Source organism: Notolepis coatsorum (assembly GCF_963971535.1).
Source record: "Notolepis coatsorum genome assembly, chromosome: 5".
In the NCBI taxonomy this organism is placed as follows: domain Eukaryota; kingdom Metazoa; phylum Chordata; class Actinopteri; order Aulopiformes; family Paralepididae; genus Notolepis; species Notolepis coatsorum.
In genome coordinates, this window is record NC_140169.1 from 117,230,800 (window position 1) to 117,256,795 (window position 25,996).

A 25,996-nucleotide genomic window follows, 5' to 3' on the forward strand; every position below is an offset into this window, starting at 1 on the left:
ATCTCCCCAAGGGGATCAATAAAGGAATATCTTATCTTATCTTAAGCCCAGTTGATATACAGTATGTGGTTTGGAATGTTTTTTGTATGACCTCAATTATGGCCACGATGTGTCTCAAACCACCTCCTGAACCGTTTACCGTCTGTTCTCACAGATTCTTACATGCGTTCACTCGCACATGGTCGCACATGGTCGTGTGGTTAAGAAGCCTCTCCGGCTCCTATCCATGTGCCTGTAGGATGCATGTATATGAAACTCAGAAAAGGCAGCCAGAGTCAAATTCTAACATATTCTAACACTCACTTTCACATATACAAATTTGCATGCACGTACACACACACACACACACACACACACACACACACACACACACACACACACACACACACACACACACACACACACACACACATACATATACATCAGTGACATTAATGCAATCAGTGACATTAATCAGAGGTGTATGTGTGTTTTTCTAGTCAGAGGCCCAGTAAATTCACAGAGCGCTCCAGACCTGGTGTTCAGATGATCTGCTCCTCCTTCAGTGCAGGTAACCAGATCTCATTTACCTCCTCCATTACGGTCCATGTATTGTACATACATACATACATACATACATACATACATACATACATACATACATACATACATACATACATACATACATACATACATACATACATACATACATACATACATACATACATACATACATACATACATACATACATACATACATACATACATACACACACACACACACACACATGACGGAAATAAGGGTTTTACTCTTTCTCATGTTATCCTTTGGATCCGTGTTGTGTGTTTTTAATCTATCAATAAAATCAATCAATCAATCACACACACACACACACACACACACACACACACACACACACACACACACACGTGTGTATATATAAAGTTATTAACATGTAAATGCTTCACTCCCAAAAGTACTGTAGCCTACATTCCATTGAGGTTACAAATAGGAAGCATGCACAGAGGCTAAAGTCTGCTCAGTTATTCCATACTTACCACACCCACTGGTTACCAGTGTGGGACAATAATGCAGTGACTTGTGTCCTCTGTGCCTCCTCTCTAGTCTTTCACTCAGCCTCGTTTATCAACACGTCTGTGTCTTTGCAACGTTGAGTTGAAACACTGGTCTAAAACTAATTCAAATACATGCAAAAAATACACATGTTTTCCATGTAAATTTGATATTATTTTACATGATAAATGACTTTGAATGTAACCATCTGCAGTACAAACAAAAACAACAACAGTGCATCTCAGTCCTGTCCTCTGCTGTGTGTGTGTGTGTGTGTGTGTGTGTGTGTGTGTGTGTGTGTGTGTGTGTGTGTGTGTGTGTGTGTGTGTGTGTGTGTGTGTGTGTGTGTGTGTGTGTGTGTGTGTGTGTGTGTGTGTGTGTGTGTGTGTGTGTGTGTGTGTGTGTGTGTGTGTGTGTGTGTGTGTGTGTGTGTGTGTGTGTGTGTGTGTGCGTGCGTGCGTGCGTGCAGGTGGTATGTTCCTGGCCACAGGAAGTACAGATCACATCATCAGAGTGTACTACTTTGGCACAGGCCAGCCGGAGAAGATCTCTGAACTGGAGTCTCACACAGTGAGTGGTCTTAAAGGCTTTAGCCCACGGCACAGTTAACGGCATGGACACGTCCACTGTACAGACCCTTCTCCGTATACCCACCTTTTATGATTTCATAAATTATCTCAATTGGCAGAGGTAGCGGGTGGAAGTCGATGGGTGGGGATTGGACGTTGTGGACAGCGACTCCTACAGGTCGGTTGGGTGACGCCTGCACAGCAGAGACAGGAAGTATCGGGGGCAGCGTGAGCCTTCCACACGTTACCCCTCGCCACTGAGAGTCCGCGCTGTCTGGTGAAAAGATGCGACAGGCTGCCTCCTCGTGTACCGGAGGGGACACGTGATGCAAGGCTTCTATCCTCACTACAGCCAACCAGTGGGAGGCATAGTCTAGCAACGTTCAAGACAGGGGAGGGGAGAATTGGCAATACGAAATTGGGATGGGAGAAAAATAAGGAGGAAAAAGTGGATTAAAAAAAAAATTATTTCATAAATTTTCCACCATTATCTGTTAACTTAGAATCTTACTTATTGGAAGATATATGACTTTTTTTGTCGTCTCATACAGTCTTAAAGGCTTTAGCACACTGCACAGTTAACAGCATGGCATGCTCGAACACACTGCTGTGCATTAAGCCTTTCATCATTTTATAAATATAGTGCCATCTTTGTTAACTCGTAAATCGTACTTATTGAAAATATAAAGAATAATTGATTGCATTTGGAATGGGTTTTAAAGCCACCATGCAGTGACCTCACCAACAGTTTTTAAACGCACCTTGCAGGAAAATCATTGGTTTACAGGACAAATTGGGAGTATCAAAACAGACAGGAATGTATGCCCGCCCACCCCCTGATCTCGTCCCCAGCTGACTGTATGATACTTGAATGTTAGAGATCCCCTCCAGAAGTAGTTTAAACTCCAAAAAAATGGCTTTGCAGCATCTCTACACCTATTTTTATTTATTTTTTTACTTTTATTTATAGCATTTTCAGCTTTTTCTGGCCACGCAGGACCGATAGAGGGAGAGAGGGAGAACGGGAGGAGAGGTAGAGAAGACATGCGGCAAATGGTCGCCGGGACTGGGAAACGAACGCGGGACGACCGCTTTGCGACTCAGCGCGCTATGTGGTGTGCTGCCCTAGCATCTCCACACCTTTACCCTAATTGAGAATGCAACGATCTATGAATAATTGAATATGCAAATTGGCAACAAGCGTGATATTTACCAGTAGGCTGCTTATATTCTTTCAAGACATGTCACAATACCTACTCAGCTGTATGTGTCTGCCGAAGCTAAAGGTGTCCAGTTACCACATATTGGAACATGATAGGTTTGGCCTATTAGTGACATCACATTTGCAACTCACATTTCGGGGAAGTGCAGAGAAGCTCTCCCTCTCCAGGGGAAGAATGTGTCGAAGGCCCGCTGGTGACGAGTTCTGAACAAACGACATTTGTATAGTCATGCCTCCAAGAGGAGTTAACCAAAAGAAAATCATGCTTTTGAGTGGAGGGGATCTTTAAAAGCAATTAAAAAACAATAATAATAATAATAATAATAATAATAATAATAATAATAATAATAATAATAATAATAATAATAATAATAATAATAATAATAATAATAATAATAATAATTACATATGTGGTGGAGCTTTGGGGGGGGGTTAGTGGAAGGGGGCTTTAACCCTTTCACTGCCGCACTACCAAACGAATTAACCCTTTCACTGCGACGATACACAGAAGGTTAACCCTTTCACTGCAACGATACACAGAAGGACCGTCGGTTGTGTGATAGTAAAGGGTTAACCTTCTGTTGTGTGGCAGTGAAAGGGTTAAGATGGCAGGGTGTGTTTTGTATCTGGTGAAAAGGTTTTTTGTTGTTGTGTCATGTTGACTTTTCTAACCTACCTCTCCTCCCATCCAGGACAAAGTGGACAGCATCCAGTTTTCAAACGGCAGTGACAGGTAAGCTTTGTGTGTGTGTGTGTGTGTGTGCGTGTGCGTGTGCGTGTTCGTGTGCATGCATGCTCACGACACGTGCACTGCTGTATGTTTTAAATGGGAGCCTTAGGGTGCTATAAGGTGACTTGATGTTGTCAGCAGAAACACCACCTCCGTTCTTTCACACCTGCACACACACACACACACACACACACAAATGCGCGTGTGCGCTCCTTGCAGGAAAAAAACGAACTCAGCCGTATTCCCAAATGAGCCTGTAATGTCAGCAGCAGGGACTTTAGAAACAGGGCACCAGGAAGGAGGCAGAGAGTGAGGGAAACAGAGCCTCAGTGAGACGTCCTTGTAACAAGGGCTGTCATGTTTGTCACTTGTGTTTGTGTGTTTGTACAGTAAAGCTGAATTGAGACAAAGAATTACAGGCTTCACAGCTACTGCCTGCTGTTCTCTGTCGCAGGAAGGCGTTTCAAACGCAGATGGGCTGATAAGACTTCTTTACGCAGAAGTAACCAACTGGTATTAAAGCGGTAATCTGAGGAACAGACCGTGTTTCTCAATACAAATTTTACACTGAAGCATTTATTTATTCGTCGTTCCCCTTGCTCTCGTCAACGTTTAGTCGCGGAGTGATGGTTTCTGATTGGCTGCCAGGGCGGAACGATTTGGTGAAAGAGTGTGATTGCGATTATTGTGGACAATATTGCAATTTGCGTTTGTAATAATAATAATAATAAATTCAATTTGTAACGCACTTTATATTTGTGACAATCTCAAAGTGCTACAGGAGATAAAGATACAAAATTAAATGAATAAAAACAATTCAAATGAATAAACAAACAATGAAATGAAGAAATGAAGAAACATAAAAAAAATATATATGAACTTAGGGAGGCCATATCTGAAATGCAAAGTGGTAGGGCTCCTGGAAGAGACGGTATCCCACCAGAAATGTACCTCTCATGTTGGGATGTAATTGGACACCTATTACTTAATATGATTCTATATTCAATCAAGGAGGGGAACTTCCATAAGAACGACAATATTGCACTCATAACAGTCCTCCTTAAAAAAGACAAAGACCCGGGGCGGCTACGTGGCGTAGTGGACAATGCGCTCCCCACGAAATCTGGAGACGCTGGGCTTGCCTGTTCGAGCCCAGCGCTCCACATTTGCTTTCAGTTTAGCTGGTCGTCCGTACTAATACACATTGGCCGTATTAGGGGGTGGGAAACTGATGGGTGGGGATCGGGCGTTGTGGACAGCGACTCCTACAGGTCGGTTTGTGCGCCTGTGCAGTAGAATCAGGAAGTGTCGGGGGCAGCGTGAGCCTCCCACGCGTTATTCCTCGCCACTGAGAGATCGAGCTGCGCAGGTGAAAAGATGCGACTGCTGTTACCTCAAGTACCGGAGGGGACTTGTGCTATGTATGACTTAGTCCACATTGCAGCCGGCTTGTGGGAGGCAAGAAACAGCGTTCGTGACAGGGGAGGGTTGAATTGGATGATACGAAATTGGGATGGGAGAAAATATAGAAAAATGGGAGAAAAAGTGGATCAAAAAAAAGACAAAGACCCCACCGATTGCGGTAGTTATAGACCCGTAAGCCTCCTCAGAACCGATATCAAGCTGTACTCCAAGGTATTAGCCATCAGACTTCAAAAGCATATGACGTCTTTAGTTCATTCTGACCAGACTGGCTTCATGAGAGGCCGCTTGATCACGGATAATATAAGACGGTTATTACATGTGCTAGATGCCAGCAAGGATGACACCACACCTAAGGCGATGCTGTCCCTGGATGTGATGAAAGCCTTTGATAGGTTGGAATGGTCTTATCTATGGGCAGTATTAGAAAGGATGGGGTTAGGAAAAGGATTCATTGATATGATTAAAGTATTATACAAAGACCCATCGGCCATGATTACAACAGGTATAATCACCTCCGAAATCTTTACGGTATCACGCTCTTCCAGACAGGGTTGTCCTCTTAGTCCCGGACTATTCGCTTTATCATTAGAGCCTTTAGCACAATATATAAGACAATCCCAATCCATAGAACCAATCGCAATTAAGGGCACACAACATCATATTAGTTTATATGCGGACGACGTAATATTGTTCATGCAAAACCCTAACACCTCAATGCCTCATCTTCTCAAGTTGATTGATGACTTTGGCAATCTATCGGGATTTAGGATAAATTGGCCAAAGTCGGCTTTCCTTCCACTTAATGCCCCTGCAAAGAATATACTCCTTCCAGAAGAAATACCAATGGTTAAACACTTCAGATGTTTAGGAATTGAGGTATTCCCTACTATAAGCCAAGCGGTGAAGTACAATTACACAAAAATCCAAGATAAGATCAAATATGACTTTGACAGGTGGTCCAAACTTAAAAACTCAGTACAGGCACAAGTATCAATAGTTAAGATGGATGTTTTACCTAGAATCAACTTCATTAGCTCAATGTTACAGTTACCCCCTCCTGATGGTTACTGGAAAAAATTACACTCCACCGCATATAAATTTATTTGGAATAACAAACCTCCACGAATAAAAAGATCCACCGCACAGAGAAACAAAGCCGACGGAGGTTTGGCATTTCCAGACTTTTACCACTATTTTAAAGCGTACTCTTTAAGACCACTGACAACCTGGTTTGACTCCCAAGCATCTGTATCCTGGAGAAACTTAGAAGAAAATATAGTAGCACCACATAGACTGCAGGACATAGTATACACCATATTATCAATTAAGCAATGCGAATTGAAATTTGGCCCCCTTATTACACATGTGATCCGGATATGGCGTGAAACACAAAAAAAAATATTCTAACCAACATAAATGGCATAGCCATACTCCCCTATTCAATAACAATGCACTCCTTATTGGAAAACAACCTATAAGATACCCCAAATGGGAAAAGCAGGGCATACACACATTGGGAGATGTTTTCAACAAACAGGGTTTTTGTAGCTATCAAGATATACATACAAATGTTTACCTCACCAGTTCCACATATTATTTTTACGCACAGTAATTGGATTGTTTGAAGGCTCATGGAGTCCCATTAAGGATACCAATTGAGCACCACAGATATCACAAATTCTTCTATGAAAGAGAGACATCGAGAGGATTCGTATCTGATTTTTATCATCACTTACTAACGTCTTCGTATGGAATCCTCCCCCTAGACTCAGTCTGGAGGAGGGATATACCAGACTTGGAAATAGATTTTGATTGGCAAGAAGTCTGGGCAAACGTTCGAATAGACCTATCTCAAACCCTGCCCCTTTTCTTGATCCTCCAATCACAGCTGTCGCTTACCTCGGACTTCCTCGTACAAACTTTGTTTGTACGAGGAATTCAGAGGTAAGCGACAGCTGTGATTGGAGGATCAAGAAAAGAGGGCAGGGTTTTGAGACAGGTCCATTGCGTCACGTAACCCGGACCATCAACAAATTAATCCTAACACTTTGGTCGCCAGGCTTATATTCATAATAAACCATCCCACGCCAGCTCTATTTGTCTATGGAGAAGTTCCCCTTCTTTGCAGGGCTATAACTTTTTAAATTGTATTGCTAAATAAAGTATCTATTGTTCAGGGTGTAGCAACGTTATACTTTTTCATTCACATATTCATACTAAAATACGGTCTAAAGTATAAGTATGTTTTTATCGTTTTCTGCAGCATTCTCCAGAACGTGATTTATAGCCCTAAATGCATTATATTGATGATCAAATACAGTTTGATAGCGATCTGCGCAAGATAAAAAAATTCAAATGGACGTGCTTTTAGAAGTTACTACTTATCATCTGATGTTGACCGGATGGGGGGGGGGTCGTTTATAATTCCGTGGCCAACGTTAGATGATTCATCACTTGACTTGACTTGACTAGTGTGGGTGATATGATCATTAGAGCAGTTTGTATCGAACACGTTAAAAAATAACGCTGAAACATACCGTAGCTTCCTCGTAGCGTTGGGCGATGAGCGTGGAGCAGAAATATTCCTATTATGGGATGTTGAAATATGCGATCCATCTCCAGGTTGTATAATAGTATATACGTCCAAATCATGTTGTTTATCGAGTTATTGGTAACGGATTGCTATCCATTGTGTCTAGCTTGAGTCCCGGGACTATTAGCGAGTGATCGGACCGAATTGGAATGAGCACCAGCTTCCGTTTCCGGTTTCCGGTTTGAGCGATCGGCCACCAGATGGCGCTCTTGAACCGTTGGAGAGTTGAGAGGGGATCAACAGTAGATCTCAAGTCTCCGGGGGAGAAATATGATTGCGATCACAGATTTTTGAAATATTGATCTCAATGACGTGGTACGTCCTTTGGCAGAATGAGCATGGCAGGGAATGACGTGGTAAGGCGTTTTTGGCGACCAAAGTGTTAATTATATTCATAGGACATACCTGACTCCTATAAGATTGAACAGAATGGGACTTAAACAAGACTCCCTATGTTCCTTATGTACAAATGGGGATGAGGGTACATTCATGCACATGTATTGGGATTGCCCACCGGTTAAGATATTTTGGAAAGAAGTGTCCCAGCAATTATCAGTATTCTTATCTCTGAACATACCTGTACATCCCTCTGTAATGCTGTTGAATGATGTATTTCAGTTTGCAGCCCCTATACAGCTAAAGAGACTAGTTTTATCTGGTCTCACAGCTGCTAAAAAGCTGATAGCATCACGATGGATTCAACCGGAAAAAATGTGTCGGAAGGTATGGGTTCTTACTTATCTCGATGTGATTTATCTAGAAATATCTACAGCAAGAATTTTAGGTGTCAGTGAAACCAACATTGCAATCTGGTTAGAAGTGGTGGAGAGAATAAAAGCTAGCATATGAAGTGTAGTGCCTGGTTAGAAACGAAAGAAAATGGATGGATTATCCAAGTGGGGGTCCGGGCGGGGTGAGCGAGCAAGAGCATATGTATGTAGGGTATTAGATAGCAAGTATTAGGTATATATCTCGTAAACTACATTTATAATGATTCAAATGGTGATTTCATTGGATGTTTACTGTTAATGCTTGTGAGTCTAATTTGTTGTTATGTTTATGTTTAAAAAAAAAATATATATATATATATATATATATATATATATATATATATATATATATATATATATATATATAAAGAAATTATTATTAAAATAGAAGAATAAGGGGCGCCCTCGTGGCGCATACCATAGTGCCTCGCGCACCTACGCGGCCGACCCCGGTTCGATCCCAGCACCCGACGTTATTTGTCGCATGTCCTCCCCACCTCTCCTCCCGTTCGCCCTCTCCTCTGTCGGTCCTGCGTGACCAAGAAAAGCTGTAAAAATGCAAAAAAAAATTAAATAGAAGAATAATTCAGGCAAATGCCTGAATAAATGTTTTTAGGCCCCTTTTAAAAACCTCAACGGACTGTGATGCTCTCAGATGTTTGGGGAGGGCATTCCACAGCCGAGGAGCAGAGCAGAAGGCCTGGTCACCCATGGTGCAAAGGTGTATCCTGTGTATGGGTTGGAGTGTGCTTGAGTGTCTGGAGTGTTTGTGATATAATAAATAAATGGTGTCATGAGTCTACTCTATTATTGATAGTTTTAACCACATGCGATTTTTGCTGGTGACTTGTTTGTTTACATTCCTGAATCACATGCACCACAGAGAGAATAGTACCGTGACCAGACATCCCAGAATGTTTCTGAATGAACTTCTGGATTAAACCAAGTTGTATGCAGTGATGGTCTTTCCCAGCGGAACACAAGTCACTTAACGTTACACAGGTCAAGCCACATACGCTTTGCTTGCTAACGTTAGATAGTTGTGTTGATAAGAAGGAGACGTCTGCCAACAAAGATGTTGTTTCAACAAATGGATTCACAAAATGGATTACCATTCAAACGTTATCGAAGACGCCTTTGACCATTAACACTTTGGATGCCAGCCACGACATAACACGTGTTATCAGCCCGCCCCCTGAATGCCCAGCACGACAATTAGCGTGATTTTTTTTTATTAGCGATCTGAATTCAGATTTCATCAACCGAGTCTACCGTTGGGAAACCAGCCCCATCAGGAGCTCAGATGTGAAAAAAGCGCCCCCTATCGTCTCCCAGATGGTAATGCACCCTTTTGGAATGGACTCAATGAAAATGGATGAGAAAAAAAAAATCCGGAATCCACATTTTACTTCTCACGCATGTAACCGGAGATGATCCCAGTCATTGTGGACCATCAGAACAGCGTGTAATATGTGTTTACAGTACGTAGCATTTGATCAATAAAAGGATTGATTTTTGGAATGGCGATCAGGAATTGGAATAATCTTTTTGGATACCATCTGATCTCAGGTAAGGAATCTATTTGACCAGTCTTAGGATAATCAGACCTGTTTTCACAGAGATATAAGCTTTTCCCCTATGTGTGATATGGCTGTTTGGCTGTGCGAGCGATCAGGAATTAAGAGAATCGATTTTCAGCTTGCGGCACTAACGTGCATACGTACACATAATACTATCGATAATCTAGCGTTTATTTGAAAACGATTCATAAATAGGCCGAAAAATTACAACGTTCTAGAATATTCCAGTACAGGGCGTTTATCACGGAATCTTTTTATTTTCCTTGAAAACGAGGGCTTTTCAAAATGCTATAAAACGGAAATGAACCGATTAAAAAAAACAATCCGTTTCGACAATGTTGACTGGAAAATGAGTCATTGATAAGCGACGGGCAGATTAGACACATAGCCATAATTTAAAACATAGATTAGGCGTTTTTAACGCTAACATTGAAGTGGATAGTGGGCATTCAAGCACTAAATCGTGCGCCCCCTGCTGGGCACTGAAAGTGTTAAGTAGGTATGATTATGATGATTATGTATAATGTGAGAAGTCGGGGGAATTTTGCTAAATTGCCAGCCCCCGCAAATACTGCAGAGTTTGGTTGATTTTGCAATTAATAGATTTTCCAAAATCCCTCTTAGCGGTGTATATAGATTAGACAACATGTCTCTTTACTAATGGTGTATATAGACAACATGTCCTTTTTTTTTTTTTTTTTTTTTTTTTATTATTGCAAAACAAAAATTATTAAAAGTCAGTACTCAACACATAATGCATAATGAAACAGTCAAGGTGGCTAAAATGACATGCAAGTACAGAAACAGAAAACAAAAAAAAGTCTATAATAATATTTTAACGTATATAGTGTATATCCAACGAAATTACCAATTATACAAATGCCTTATACAGGATATACCCCTAATACCTATTTTCTAAAACCCTACACACATATGTTCCAGCTCGAACCCCCCCCTCCCGGACCCCTCCTTGGATAGTACCTCCATTATCCCTCACTCCTAACCAGACACTACCATTATAAGCTAGCTTTTATTCTCTCCACCACTTCTAACCACATTGACATTTTGGATTCGTTGAGAGACAACATGTCTCTTTACTAACATTGTATATAGACACCATGTTTCTTTAGTAACAGTGTATATAGACACCATGTCTCTTTAGTAACAGTGTATATAGACACCATGTCTCTTTAGTAACAGTGTATATAGATAGACACCATGTTTCTTTACTAACAGTGTATATAGACACCATGTCTCTTTAGTAACAGTGTATATAGACACCATGTCTCTTTAGTAACAGTGTATATAGACACCATGTTTCTTTACTAACAGTGTATATAGACACCATGTCTCTTTAGTAACAGTGTATATAGACACCATGTCTCTTTACTAACAGTGTATATAGACACCATGTCTCTTTACTAACAGTGTATATAGACACCATGTCTCTTTACTAACAGTGTATATAGACACCATGTCTCTTTAGTAACAGTGTATAGACACCATGTCTCTTTAGTAACAGTGTATATAGAAACCATGTCTCTTTAGTAACAGTGTATATAGATAGACACCATGTTTCTTTACTAACAGTGTATATAGACACCATGTCTCTTTAGTAACAGTGTATATAGACACCATGTTTCTTTACTAACAGTGTATATAGACACCATGTCTCTTTAGTAACAGTGTATATAGACACCATGTTTCTTTACTAACAGTGTATATAGACACCATGTCTCTTTAGTAACAGTGTATATGTCTCTTTAGTAACAGTGTATATAGACACCATGTCTCTTTACTAATGGTGTATATAGACACCATGTCTCTTTAGTAACAGTGTATATAGACACCATGTCTCTTTACTAACAGTGTATATAGACACCATGTCTCTTTAGTAACAGTGTATATAGACACCATGTATCTTTAGTAACAGTGGATATAGATAGACACCATGTTTCTTTACTAATGGTGTATATAGACACCATGTCTCTTTAGTAACAGTGGATATAGACAACATGTCTCTTTAGTAACAGTGTATATAGATAGACACCATGTCTCTTTACTAATGGTGGATATAGACACCATGTTTCTTTACTAATGGTGGATATAGACACCATGTCTCTTTAGTAACGGTGTATATAGACACCATGTCTCTTTACTAATGGTGGATATAGGCAGCATGTCTCTTTACTAACGGTGTATATAGACACCATGTCTCTTTACTAATGGTGGATATAGGCAGCATGTCTCTTGCCAAGTAGTTTGTTATAGAGTTGGTGAGACTATATGTCTCTGTGAGGCCTTGTTGTATGGTGTAACACTCTTTACTTGCCTTGGCTTTCACTCACATTCAACACACACACACACACACACACACACACACACTTATTTAATTCATTAAATTGCAAATCACAGCCTTTTTTGTGGTTATACTGTTGCACAGGCTAACTTAGATTAGATTAATCATGCAACACTATTGGCTGCCATGACCAGGCCCCTCCCTGCTCTGCTCAGTTCTCCATACAGAAGAGCAGCAGGTACTTTGGCTCTACCCATGACCACACCTACTCTACCTGTGACCACGCCTACTCCTGTGACCACGCCTACTCTTGGTGGAAAACACAAGTGTCATTCCTGTAGACCACAGGACGCTTACATTATTTTTTAAACATTTGGTTTGTTAGTGCATCAAGTTATGTCTAGCAATTACTTTCCGACACTGGCCCACCATCGAGCATTCAAGTGTGTCGTAATTTGTCTGGCTCCATCTGTCTATGTGCAAATCAATGGTGTTATTTTTTTGCTTCGAAATCCCCTGCCTTATCAAAGAGAGAAATCTATAGTATATATATATATATGGCTCATACACACTACACAACTTAAAAAATCAGGTCACTGTACTGTTCACACAACACAACTTTCTGTCTTGTAATTGGGGATCTTGAAGTCATTGTGGTCTCACAGTAAATGACTTATCAGTGACATGGGGTTACATATTACAAGATCTTTCTCCCGGAGGTGATGATCTTTCACACTAGAAGTAGCACGGCTTCATGGCATTTGTCTTAGTTTTGGTTTTGGTCAGAGGAATACACTGGAGAAAGCGCTAGGTTTTAGGTTTCTGTCTTTCTCTGAGAGAATGAGTTGTCATGGGTCCCATTTTTCCCCATGCCGCACCCGCTGCCTGGTCTCTGTGTCAGATATCATTCTCTCCCTCTCCACTCGTTATCCTCCTTCATATTCTCATTGTTTCTCATTGATATTGAGAATATGAAACTCTTGTCGCCAAATTCAGGTGACAAATACAGCGTTGGAAGTTTGTAAAATCATTACAATCATAATTACAAACTAGTGGAGAACAAAGCCAACTTGTCAACCGTACTCTGGTAATATGCAGTCAGTGTAGTGTCCAAATCTCCGCCCATCCCCCCTTTGTCCCTAAAATCATGAATGAATGAATGACAACTAATAGGCACTAACAATATGGCAGGGTCATCGAACATTTCAATAGGCTGATTCAGACAAAAACAGCGTTTAAATTGACAGCTTTTCAAGACTTGGTAGTATTGGTCCCAATACTAATTCAAAGTCAACGTAACTGAACCACAGCAGAATGCTCTTTCTCTCTCTCTCTCTCTCTCTCTCTCTCTCTCTCTCTCTCTCTCTCTCTCTCTCTCTCTCTCTCTCTCTCTCTCTCTCTCTCTCTCTCTCTCTCTCTCTCTCTCTCTCTCTCTGTGTCTTGCGCTCTCATTGGCCGTAGCTGATTGCCTGACAGGGTCCAGATATTTAGCCAGCCTGTTATTCTTCAGACAGATATAGATTTCTCTCTTTGATAAGGCAGGGGATTTAGCTGGGCCGTTAACGGCGTTAACGTGCTGCGTTAACGCTATACTAGTATCGCGCGATAATATAATTAACGCATTAATCTAATTTTTTTTTTTTTTCTTTTTTTTTACATTTTTTTTTTTACCTTTATTTACCCAGGGTAGGTTCGCTGAGCACAGATGCTCTTTTTCAGGAACGCCCTGCTTCACATTCACACAGTTCCATTCACACCTGGGAGCTGCCCAGTACAACCACAGTTGACACCATTGGCCACTGAGCAACTCCACTGGAGCAGTTGATTCAAGCCATGTCACATAGTTCAAGTTTGAAATGATTCTTTCTGTTTTGCTCCTGAGAGTGTGCTAGATACTGTACTGTACTGGTAATATTATTTATTTGTGTTAACTTCTGAATAGAACAACTTATTAAACACAAGTACATCTTATTGAACATTATTTTGATATTTCATTAACAATTATCATAGCAAAACAGCTTTTTCAAACAGTCTGTAATGCATTTTGGAAACGGGAGATGGGCTCATGGTGTAATGGGCCACCTGGCCTGAGAAACAGAAGGAGGAAAGAAAAAGTAAGGACTTACTTCTGGTCATTATTTGGGTAGAACACACATATTTTGAATGCCTTCGGCAGGTTTTTCTTTTTTTTTGAGCCATTTTAATCTAGATTAATCTAGATTAAATCCAGGATTGCAGATAGATTAATCTAGATAAAAAAAAATTAATCTATGCCCACCTCTAATATATATACATATATATATATATATTATTATTATTTTTTTTGCTTCGAAATCCCCTGCCTTATCAAAGAGAGAAATCTATAGTATATATATATATATGGCTCATACACACTACACAACTTAAAAAATCAGGTCACTGTACTGTTCACACAACACAACTTTCTGTCTTGTAATTGGGGATCTTGAAGTCATTGTGGTCTCACAGTAAATGACTTATCAGTGACATGGGGTTACATATTACAAGATCTTTCTCCCGGAGGTGATGATCTTTCACACTAGAAGTAGCACGGCTTCATGGCATTTGTCTTAGTTTTGGTTTTGGTCAGAGGAATACACTGGAGAAAGCGCTAGGTTTTAGGTTTCTGTCTTTCTCTAAGAGAATGAGTTGTCATGGGTCCCATTTTTCCCCATGCCGCACCCGCTGCCTGGTCTCTGTGTCAGATATCATTCTCTCCCTCTCCACTCGTTATCCTCCTTCATATTCTCATTGTTTCTCATTGATATTGAGAATATGAAACTCTTGTCGCCAAATTCAGGTGACAAATACAGCGTTGGAAGTTTGTAAAATCATTACAATCATAATTACAAACTAGTGGAGAACAAAGCCAACTTGTCAACCGTACTCTGGTAATATGCAGTCAGTGTAGTGTCCAAATCTCCGCCCATCCCCCCTTTGTCCCTAAAATCATGAATGAATGAATGACAACTAATAGGCACTAACAATATGGCAGGGTCATCGAACATTTCAATAGGCTGATTCAGACAAAAACAGCGTTTAAATTGACAGCTTTTCAAGACTTGGTAGTATTGGTCCCAATACTAATTCAAAGTCAACGTAACTGAACCACAGCAGAATGCTCTTTCTCTCTCTCTCTCTCTCTCTCTCTCTCTCTCTCTCTCTCTCTCTCTCTCTCTCTCTCTCTCTGTGTCTTGCGCTCTCATTGGCCGTAGCTGATTGCCTGACAGGGTCCAGATATTTAGCCAGCCTGATATCTGTCTGGTTTCTGCGATGCATCGGCGAGCCTCTTCACGATGCAGTCGAGCGCCGACGTGCACTGCACACTCGCAGAGCGAACGCCCATTTGCCTCTGATCTGGGGCGTTTTTGTCGCCGATCTCCAAAAACGGAGATCTCCAGAGAGTCAGCGAGTTGAAAATCAGGACTATGTTCATGCAGTCTGAACTTGAACAGTCCAACACGGGCTCCTCAGTGTCACCAGCTTCACTGCATTCTCTTAGTCACACCACCCCGGGCACAACCTGTTCTGGCAGGAGGCTGCAGTCCATCAGGGCCAAAACCCCACGCCACAAGAACAGTTTCTTCCCCTCTGCATTGAGCCTCATCAACAAGGCTCGGGACCCTCACTGACCCCCCCCCACTGTGTTACATTAACACACCCCTACTGGACTATATACTTGCCCACTGTATTGTTACTTCATTCTAATTAGTGTTATAATTGACCACATCTGCCCAGTTGTACAGCCCTGGCCTATTCCTATTTAATATTTTACTTATAATTGTACTATTATTCTATTGTGCTATATTTAATTTAGTTTATATCCCATATAATGTTATTCAACCTCTTATTTACAGTTGTACAGCCCTGGCCTATATTTTGTTTCATAATTATACAGGGTTCCCACGGTACCTGGAAAACATTGAAAACATGGGATTCATTTTTTCATTTTCCAGGTATGGAAAGGCATGGAAACTGAGCAAAAGTGACCAATTACATGGAAATAGAAACAGTTGTCCTGGAAAATTGTATTGGATGATGTGTAATAAAATGTAACTATTGAGCACAGAATTAACATGAGTTTATAAAAACCCTTTACATGTGAACAGCTTTTACTGTAGATAGAAATGGATGATCCCATGTTGTAGAGCATGCTCTTGGCATCCTATATGGTATATTGGATGTTGGAATTTGATGCAGGCAACTTGGTGAGCCAAGGGAGCCTTGGCATCTACAGTGAAACTTGAGTGAAACTTCTTATGCAAGTTTATCCTCAAATGTAAGTAGCTGTGTTTTAACTGTGTGGTAAACCTGGGTTTATCAACGTTAGTTAGTAAGCAGTGCAATCTTGCTAACTAGCTAGCAAACGTTAGCTCTCATAACGAGCCAGTTAGCCAGCGCCAGGTACAGTAGCTAGCCAACGTTAGCTCTCATAACGAGCCAGTTAGCCAGCGCCAGGTACAGTAGCTAGCCAACGTTAGCTCTCATAACGAGCCAGTTAGCCAGCGCCAGGTACAGTAGCTACCAACGTTAGCTCTCATAACGAGGCAGTTAGCCAGCGCCAGGTACAGTAGCTACCAACGTTAGCTCTCATAACGAGGCAGTTAGCCAGCGCCAGGTACAGTAGCTACCAACGTTAGCTCTCATAACGAGCCAGTTAGCCAGCGCCAGGTACAGTAGCTAGCCAACGTTAGCTCTCATAACGAGGCAGTTAGCCAGCGCCACGTACAGTAGCTAGCCAACGTTAGCTCTCATAACGAGCCAGTTAGCCAGCGCCAGGTAGTTTCAGCATTTTTGTTTATCATTTTCGATACAAACTGCTCTGATCTATATATCACCCATACTACATAAATCATTTAACGTCGGTCACGGAATTATAAACGACCCCCCCCCCCCCCCCCCCCCTCCGTTCACCCGCGCATGATCAGTCATAACGTTTAGGACCATGTACATTTGACATTAATAAGCTAATAATAATAAAAACAATAATAATGAAGATTCTAAATGTGTGTTGCAGGTTTGTGAGCGGCAGCAGGGACGGTACAGCACGGATCTGGCAGCTGCAGGCTCAGGGCTGGAAGAGTGTCCTGCTGGACATGCAGACCAAGCTACCAGGGTTCGTACTGTGGGGCCGTTAATCACATCCTCTTCTCAAGGACCACCTTGGCTTCCAACGATTATGAAAACAAACAATTGTGGAAATCCACTGTTAACCCTTTCACCACCACACTACAGAAGGTTAACCTTTCACTAGTGAAAAGGAAAGGTTAACCTTCTGTATTGTCACAGTGAAAGGGTTAACCCTTTGGTAGCGTGGCAGTGAAAGGGTTAAAGAGGAAATCCACTGCTGTGTGGATTTCCAATGTGTGATTTCAAAAGACAATGTGTGTTTTTGTTTTTTATATAATCGTGTTTAAATAATCGTGTTCTCAATATTGACCAAAAATAATTGTGATTATGATTTTTCCATAATGGAGCAGTCTTACTGTACTGTACCTCACCAGCATTATGTAGCCACAGGAACTTTCCTTCAGATCACACAGTTTACACATTGTCCCATCAATCTATAGCTTTTAACAAGAGTCTTCTTCCTTCCATCCATCCATCCATCCATTCTTCCTTCTGTTTCATCCCACCTAGAATCATGCAGTGAATATAGCTGTTTGGATCTGCCCTCGTCATATCCCCTTTTTGTCCTTAATGATTTTTTTTGTATGAGAGGTGTTACTTAATATCAGCGTTCCTACAAATTTGGAAATGTAATTTGAATTTGAAAACGGTGTTTCCCCAGGCCTGGAGAAGTGACGGAAAATTTTAAATATCCAAAACATTTTGGAAATATAATGGTAATTTGGTAGATTACCTTAGAAGAAATGATTTATCCCTTTATACGCCAGGTGTTAGTCGTAGCCTAAACGATCCCCTCGATTATACCCTTCAGCATGTACACTGACAAACACTGATCACGAGCTTTGTGCTGTATGTCATTGAATAGTCACGCAAAAGTCATGGAATTATATTAGCACACATGTGTATATAGTCAAAGAAGCCTCGAGTAAGCGGCGTGTTCAGTACAAACAAAACTAAAGTCAGTATCCTGAAACAAGACTTATACCGGCTCCATTTTAAGTGGATTCTACTGGATATTCTACTGCAGGGGTTTTGAAACTCTGAGACACTGAACCTTCTGTCACACCACACTGATATTAGGGCTGTCCCCGACTAAGGATTTGGATGGTCGACTAGGATTGGCCAAAATTTGCTGTTAGTCGACTATTGAAAAAAAAAAATAATAATAATAATATTTTTAAATTTGATAATTTTTTTGTCAAAAAATTATCGTTCCATTTGGGCTGTGGGGGGTGCTTAATGTCTGAAGGAGTCGACTGAAGGTTTCTTGTCCTCTGCAAAAGCATGCAATTGGTCCACTGATGGATACATCTTGATATTTGTCTAGTCTAGTGTGTTCATTAGATGGGTGAAATCCTCTTTCAGTGCCTCTGTGCCTGTTTTCGTAGGCAGTTAGCCTCTGGTATGCGTGCCATTAGCGTTAGCCATGCTTCTATGCCTCTTTTCTTTTGGAAAGAATGATAAAACATTTTTTTATCTTTTTTTTAACTTTTTTTAAAATTATATTCGACTAAGAGGTTGGCCAGTCGACTACGGCTCCTTTCGACCGATTAGTCGACTAATCGATTAATAGGGGTCAGCCCTAACTGATATACACCCCTACACACACACACACACACACACACACGCACACACACACACACACACACACACACACACCCCTACACACACACACACACACACACACACACACACACACACACACACACACACCTACACACACACACACACACACACACACACACACACACACACACACACACACACACACACACACACACACACACACACACACACAGATAAATATAAATAACCACCTCACGCACATGGAAAACCTCTACGTATGTCACACTCGCATAGTTTCCATGGTGCAGCAAGTAAAGCCCGGTCTCTTGTCTGTCCCTCTCCTCCATGGAGCACAGAGTAACAGGGTTTGCAGTGCTTAAAGTGCTTGATCTTTGTCCAAAAAAAAGTCAAGGCCTGGAATTCCTTGAAAACAGCCAATCTTTTAACAAGGTGCTGAAAAAGTCCTTGAAATTCAAATCAACCAAGCATTGAAAGTTTTGTTCATCCATGATAAATAGTTCTGAATCAAGAAATATAATTTTAATCTAAAGTGTAACTAATTGGTTTTAAGCCATAAATATCGGATTCGATTATCTTTTCAATAAAAAACTGCATTTAAAAGTGAATTGTATAATTTTAAATGCCCGTTTAAAATGGAAAGTGGTGCTTAGAAAAGTACTTGAAAGGTCCTTGAATTTCATTTAGCAATGTTTGTGGGAACCCTGGAGTAAAGACCGGGTCTCTCTTGTCTGTCCCTCTCCTCACTTTGAATTGTTCTCAGTTGAAACATTACTGGTAGGTTTGGCTACTTGAACCACTGGAAGGTTTTGTTGAGTACAATCATAAGGCGAAAGCACCTGACTTGCCCCCAAATTAACTCAAAGTGTGAAAGCGAAAGTAAACCGTCTTTTTTCACAGTGAGTTTGTTTTCAGCAACGGCTCAAAGCAAGAACAAGTATGCTTTTCCCCTTTCGGTTATAGGATGAATATTTCTCTTCAGTAGCTCATTCCTCCTCTGAAACCATGGAATGCGTTCTCTCTCTCATTCATGAAAAGTTGTGTTTACCCTTCATGTCTCCGCCTCCCCTTGAATGTCTCGCTTGCCTTTTGTCTTTAAAAATCTCTATTCTGCTGTGACCCTGTTGTATTTACTCACAGAGAACGCCAGTGCCCTACAGGATCTAAGCATACATTTTTATATCTGGTTTCAAAGGAACGTAATGGTATCCGGCGCCCTGCCTCCATCTAGGTTTCTGGGGGCGTATTTTTCTAATCTTTATGTTGGTGATGTACCTGAACCACTACTGGAGAGGATACCACCAGGCTAAAACAGGCTCTTGGGGTCAAAGAATTTCCCCCAATACTGAAATCTACCTGACGGATGTGGTGGGATGATGTGTGTGTGGGGGGGGGGGTCACATGCTTCGAGCAACACTGTACTTATTGTATGCCTATTCTTATGTCTGCACTTTCTATATTGCACTACTTGTATTGTCTTTTATACCTATTCTTATGTCTGCACTTTATGCATTGCTTTTATTTAGTCAACTGTATGCTCGTTTTATGCCTATGTTAATTTTATGCTATTGCTGTGAAGCACTTTGAGCTGCAATCCATGTATGAAAGGTTCTATATAAATAAAGTTATTATTATTATTATTATTATTATTATTATTATTATTATTATTATTATTATTATTATTATTATTAGACCTCTCATGCGTTGTCATCATTTTAACAACCCCCTTCCGTAACCAGTAATGTTGTCTGTTAAACTGCACGTGGGGTGAGAGGTAAAATTACGTTTTATAGGAGGATATATATTTCGTCAACTAGCCTAATTTTAAGAGCCATGTCGCTAACACTGAACGACCGGGTGTCATTGACCCGTTAATGGTTCAGGTTTTTTTTGGCTAGCGAGAAAGCAGCCAAAACACATCAACCGTGAGAGGTCTATAAAATGAATTGATACTCAGATCAACCCTTTAAAGACAGCTTCTCAGAAGAAAAATAATTTGGGAGCGGAGAAGTATTACCGTGCTAAACCTCCTCCTTTCAACGCTCCATTTTCAAGCCGACCTTCTGACCTTCTGATCCTGTCACACCAAACCCCCCCTCCAGGAAGTACAACCCTCCTCCCTGGAAGACAAGGTGACCAAGCTGAAGGTCACCATGGTAGCATGGGATCGCCATGACGGCACGGTGATCACGGCAGCCAACAACCTCACGCTGAAGGTGTGGAACTCCACCACCGGGAACCTCGTCCACGTTCTCATGGTGTGTAGCACACACACACACACACGCACGCACGCACGCACGCACGCACGCACGCACGCACGCACGCACGCACGCACGCACGCACGCACGCACGCACGCACGCACACACACACACACACACACACACACACCACACACACACACACAACACACACACACACACACACGCACACACACACACACAGTTGTAAAGCTTGTTTCACTTCCGTGGGTTGACGTGCTCCCGAAGTGAAACAGGATGTGAGGGGGCGGGACTTATGTCAGCAGGTACTTAACATTAACCAAATTATAATGGCAAAATAGAAAGATCTGTCAGTAATGAGGTGGTGTAATGTTAGTAACGTTAATGGCACTTTTGATTATCGTCTTGTGTATTAATTGCCTGTTGCTTGGTGTCTAGGGTCACGAGGACGAGGTGTTTGTTCTGGAGCCACACCCCTTTGATCCCAGAATCCTCTTCTCAGCGGGGCATGATGGGAATTGTATTGTGTGGGATCTGGCCAGAGGAGTCAAGATCCGCTCCTATTTCAACATGGTGAGGCCCCCAACCCCTCTCTCTCTCTCTCTCTCTCTCTCTCTCTCTCTCTCTCTCTCTCTCTCTCTCTCTCTCTCTCTCTCTCTCTCTCTCTCTCTCTCTCTTTCTCTCTTCACTCCATCTCATCCTTTCCCTCTCTCACTCCTCCATCGCTCTCTCACTCCCCCCCTCTCTGTCGCTACCTCCGTACCTCTCTCCCTCTTTCTCACTCCATCTCATCCTTTCCCTCTCTCACTCCTCCATCTCTCTCTCGCTACCTCTCTCCTCTTTCTCACTCCATCTCATCCTTTCCCTCTCTCACTCCTCCATCTCTCTCTCGCTACCTCTCTCCCTCTTTCTCACTCCATCTCATCCTTTCCCTCTCTCACTCCTCATCTCTCTCTCGCTACCTCTCTCCCTCTTTCTCACTCCATCTCATCCTTTCCCTCTCTCACTCCATCTCTCTCTCGCTACCTATCTCCCTCTTTCTCACTCCATCTCATCCTTTCCCTCTCTCACTCTCCTCCATCTCTCTCTCTCTCTCTCTCTCTCCTCTCTCTCTCTCTCTCTCTCTCTCTCTCTCTCTCTCTCTCTCTCTGTTTCTTTCAAACATTCTCCACTTCTATAGTTCCACACTGTATACTTTATTTACCTGTAATGGACCTGTGTGTGGACGGAGGTTAATTGTAACGTGTGTGTTTGTGCGCGTGTGTGCATGTTAAGGCTGTCCCAGAACCCTGTTTTTAGGGTTTGAATGTTCGCCAGGGTTTATCGAATGTTCGTTTTTTTAAATTTTTTAATAAACATTTTTTTTATTAAATTTTCTTTTTACATTTTTTTAATAATAATATTTTTTTTTATTGTATTATTATAGATCCTACGGAGGGCGGCATTGCATAGTCTATTGGTGAAAATCATGTTGTTTACAGTGGTGGCTGTTCATGTAAACATGTAATTAAACAAAGCACTCAGAAGAAAATAAACAAGCTACTGCATCAAAGTTACTACTTATGATAAACAATAGCCCTTGCACACCTCAGTCACGTAAGGGGCTAGATAAACAAAGGCATTCGTTTTGTGGCATTAACGTTATATAGTTAGTGTTATACGTTCAATAACATCAGCATATTATTTACCCGAACATAGCAAGTAGCAAGCATTACTCGTCCTTCCGTTGCTCATAGAGCCCTGAGTTGTACCCATTCTGCAGTCTGTTAATAAAGTTTTCAATCAGACACATGTATAGAAAGGCTTTGTTTTATTATAACATTCTTTGCAGTAAAATCATTATGCCTCGTTTGGTCATCCTCATCTACGTTCTCGGCGGGGAGCTAACGTATTAGCTACGGTAAGTATGTTGTGCTTCTCGCAAGCAGATCAATGGCGGCATTGCCGGAAGTAAAAAACTAATAAACGCTTGCCGATTGGTGGTAACAGCAGAGGCGGGTGCAAGCGGTGTGACGTAATTGGCAGAATCGCCTGTCAATCAAAATTGTTCTATTGCATTGGTTGAGAGCTCTGGTTGAGACAATAGTATCCAGATGCAGCCCGGCAGACCATACTGGTTGAGCCGAGATCCGCGGGGGACGCGCCTCTTCACATCGCCTCAACCCCGCGCGCCTCCTTATTTTTTTTCATCGAACGTTCGAACCCATTAATTAAAGTCCGAATGTCAGCGTAACGAACGAACGTTTGAACGTTCGGGCTCAGCCTTAGTGCATGTGTGTGTGTGTGTCTGTCTGCCTGTATGTGCGTCCCTGTGCATGACTGTGCGGCCTTGACCGTGGTCATTGTTTTGCTTCCTGACTTCCAGTCTCTATGGTAACCAGAAACCTGTATTAATCATTGGCCCAGAACAAATGAGTCATTTAGTCAGTCAGTCACAGGGGGGCAGGTCAAGCACGGCCACGACACAGACGCCAAGTCACCCTTTAAGTGTTGCTTGAACGCCACGGATGCACGTCGTTAATCAGTGGGATTGTTATGAGATTGCAGCCATAAAATATTTGCCATAACATTCATTCATTCAATCTTTATTTAATCTCGAAAGATCATTGAGAGCAGGCTCTCATTTACAATGCCGTCGAGAGGAACAATGCATGATACAAAAACAATATAAAAACGGAAAAGTCAATCAATTCAACAATTCAAATCAATCAAAACAATTACAGACTGAGGTGAAATGGTTGGCCAACACATTGCAAAACACTATTAGCACAGAAGCTAAAAGCTGATTTTCCTAATTCAGTACAAACTCTGGGGACCTTAAGCTCAAGCCAATCACCAGAGCCAGTATGACTTCCAGTCCAGTAATGAAGTGATGCAGGGTGGAAGATCATCAACAATGGCTTTATACAGAACAGTGCCATTTATTCCCGTCTCTCTGCCAGAGAGGACCACCCAACCTATCATACAGGATACAATGATTGGTACTATAACTGTCACCAGTGATGCATCTAATGGCAGAATGATATACAGAGTCCAGGCTTTAGAGTGGAAGCAGCAACATGTCTATAAACTACTCTATAATACAAAACAGCTTCAACGACCCTCCTTCTGCTAAGCATAGGAAAATAGGGTTTGTTTCTGTACAAAAAGCCAACCTTCTGATGCAGTTTACTTGCAAGGTTATCTGCAGGGCATTTAAATGTAAATTTCTCATCAAGCCATATGCCAAGATATTTATATTCTTTAACTTTTTTTTTTTTTTTTTACTTTATTGCCATTAAACAGACAATTTACAGTACAATTGACATTGTACAACTAAAATACCTTGGGATTTTGCTTCACTTACATACATTCACATATAACATATATGTTTAACATTATTATATATCAAAAGCAGATTTCTTGTAATGAGACTGTAAATGTAGCTTGCACCTGGAGATACAACCATGACAACATTTTATGGCAATATTATGATATTTAAATGTTTTTGTTGAAAAGCACATGGATATTAAGATTAAGATTAAACTGGATTTTGAAGAATTCTTTATTCATTGCACACATTGACAATGTCGTCATGCAGTGACACACATGCACTTTTTTTTTGTCGCCGATGAAATGTTCCTCTTTGCGTTTGACCCATCCCGTCGTCCTTCCCCCCAAGGACAGCCGGGAGCAGACACGGGCTGCGGCGTGGGGCCGCGCCCGGGGACCAATCCAAGTGCTCCTGTCCGTCTTCGTCAGGGACGCGACAGCATTAGCGATCTGTTGTGCATGTTTTTCCATTGGGTTTATCTTATCGGGAGGGGAAACCCTTTGCGAGTACGGGGAGAAGATGCAAACTCCACACAGAAGGGCCTGGAGATACCCCACCTGGGTAACTGGCAATGTGGCAACCTGGTCCCAAGCGGGAATCGAACCCTGGACCTTCTAGCTGTGATGCGACAGTGTTAACCACTACACCACCATGCCGAAACATATGGCTGTTTCACCTCTATTTTTGGCTAAAACCCTTTCAGCAGAAACACAATCTCCCTGTTGTGATTCATTAACGCTTCAGAGCGCACAAATCTGCACATCTCCATCACGTCAGGATCTGTCCCCTCGCACGACCGCCGCTCAGCGATGTGGACCTGTCTATGGACCTGTTGCTTTGCAGCTGGCAGTTTGAATGTCCAGTCAGTCTGGTCAGCCAGCCGGCTAGTGCTGAGTGTTTAATGCCACAGTGATTCTGTGCCAGTCCAGAGTCCAACATACACCGGTCTGACGGAAAAAAGACCACACCATCTATCTTGTATTTTTTCTACTGGTCTCTTTTCATTCAAAGTGTTTTCATGTGAAAAAACCTCAGTAGACCAAGGGAGGGGTGTGCCTCTTAGGTGGACCAAAATGTTCTTAGTTGAATAGCCAATTTCTATACTTTTTCCCCATGCTGAATGTGCACTTAAAGGTACTGTAAGTGGTATTTGTTTGTTAAAATAAGTGGTCTACATGTTAAAATAATAGCTCTACATTCCAAAAGCCATCACTGATATAGAGTGTTTGGTCAGTAACACGGGTCTCCCAGTTCTTCCTGCTCTGCAGGTTATCAGGAGAGATAACTGCCAGTTCAGTAATCACATTTGGCTCGGCAAGATTTCTTGGAATAAGTAAAAATAAAAATCTATGATTCTTTGGATAAAGTGGCAACAGGATACCAGCAAATGTATTATACCACTAACAGCACCTTTAATTGGTTGATTTTATTGAAAGGTGCTGTATTAAACATGTACTTACTTAGTGTCTCTCTCTCTCTCTCTCTCTCT

At 41.5% G+C, this 25,996-nt stretch overlaps 1 protein-coding gene across 1 annotated transcript in view; it reads left to right on the forward strand.

Annotated features, from left to right (window-relative positions):
• Positions 1-25,996, forward strand: part of LOC311228319 (PH-interacting protein-like) — a gene marked incomplete at its 5' end in the record, with an annotated part of 100,949 nt that overhangs the window by 36,451 nt on the left and 38,502 nt on the right. The window contains 8 exon segments of the mRNA XM_084314228.1: positions 480-550; positions 1,524-1,624; positions 3,538-3,578; positions 17,278-17,376; positions 21,077-21,093; positions 21,096-21,232; positions 21,633-21,767; positions 23,560-23,567. Coding sequence (XP_084170354.1) covers positions 480-550; positions 1,524-1,624; positions 3,538-3,578; positions 17,278-17,376; positions 21,077-21,093; positions 21,096-21,232; positions 21,633-21,767; positions 23,560-23,567 — 609 coding nt within the window.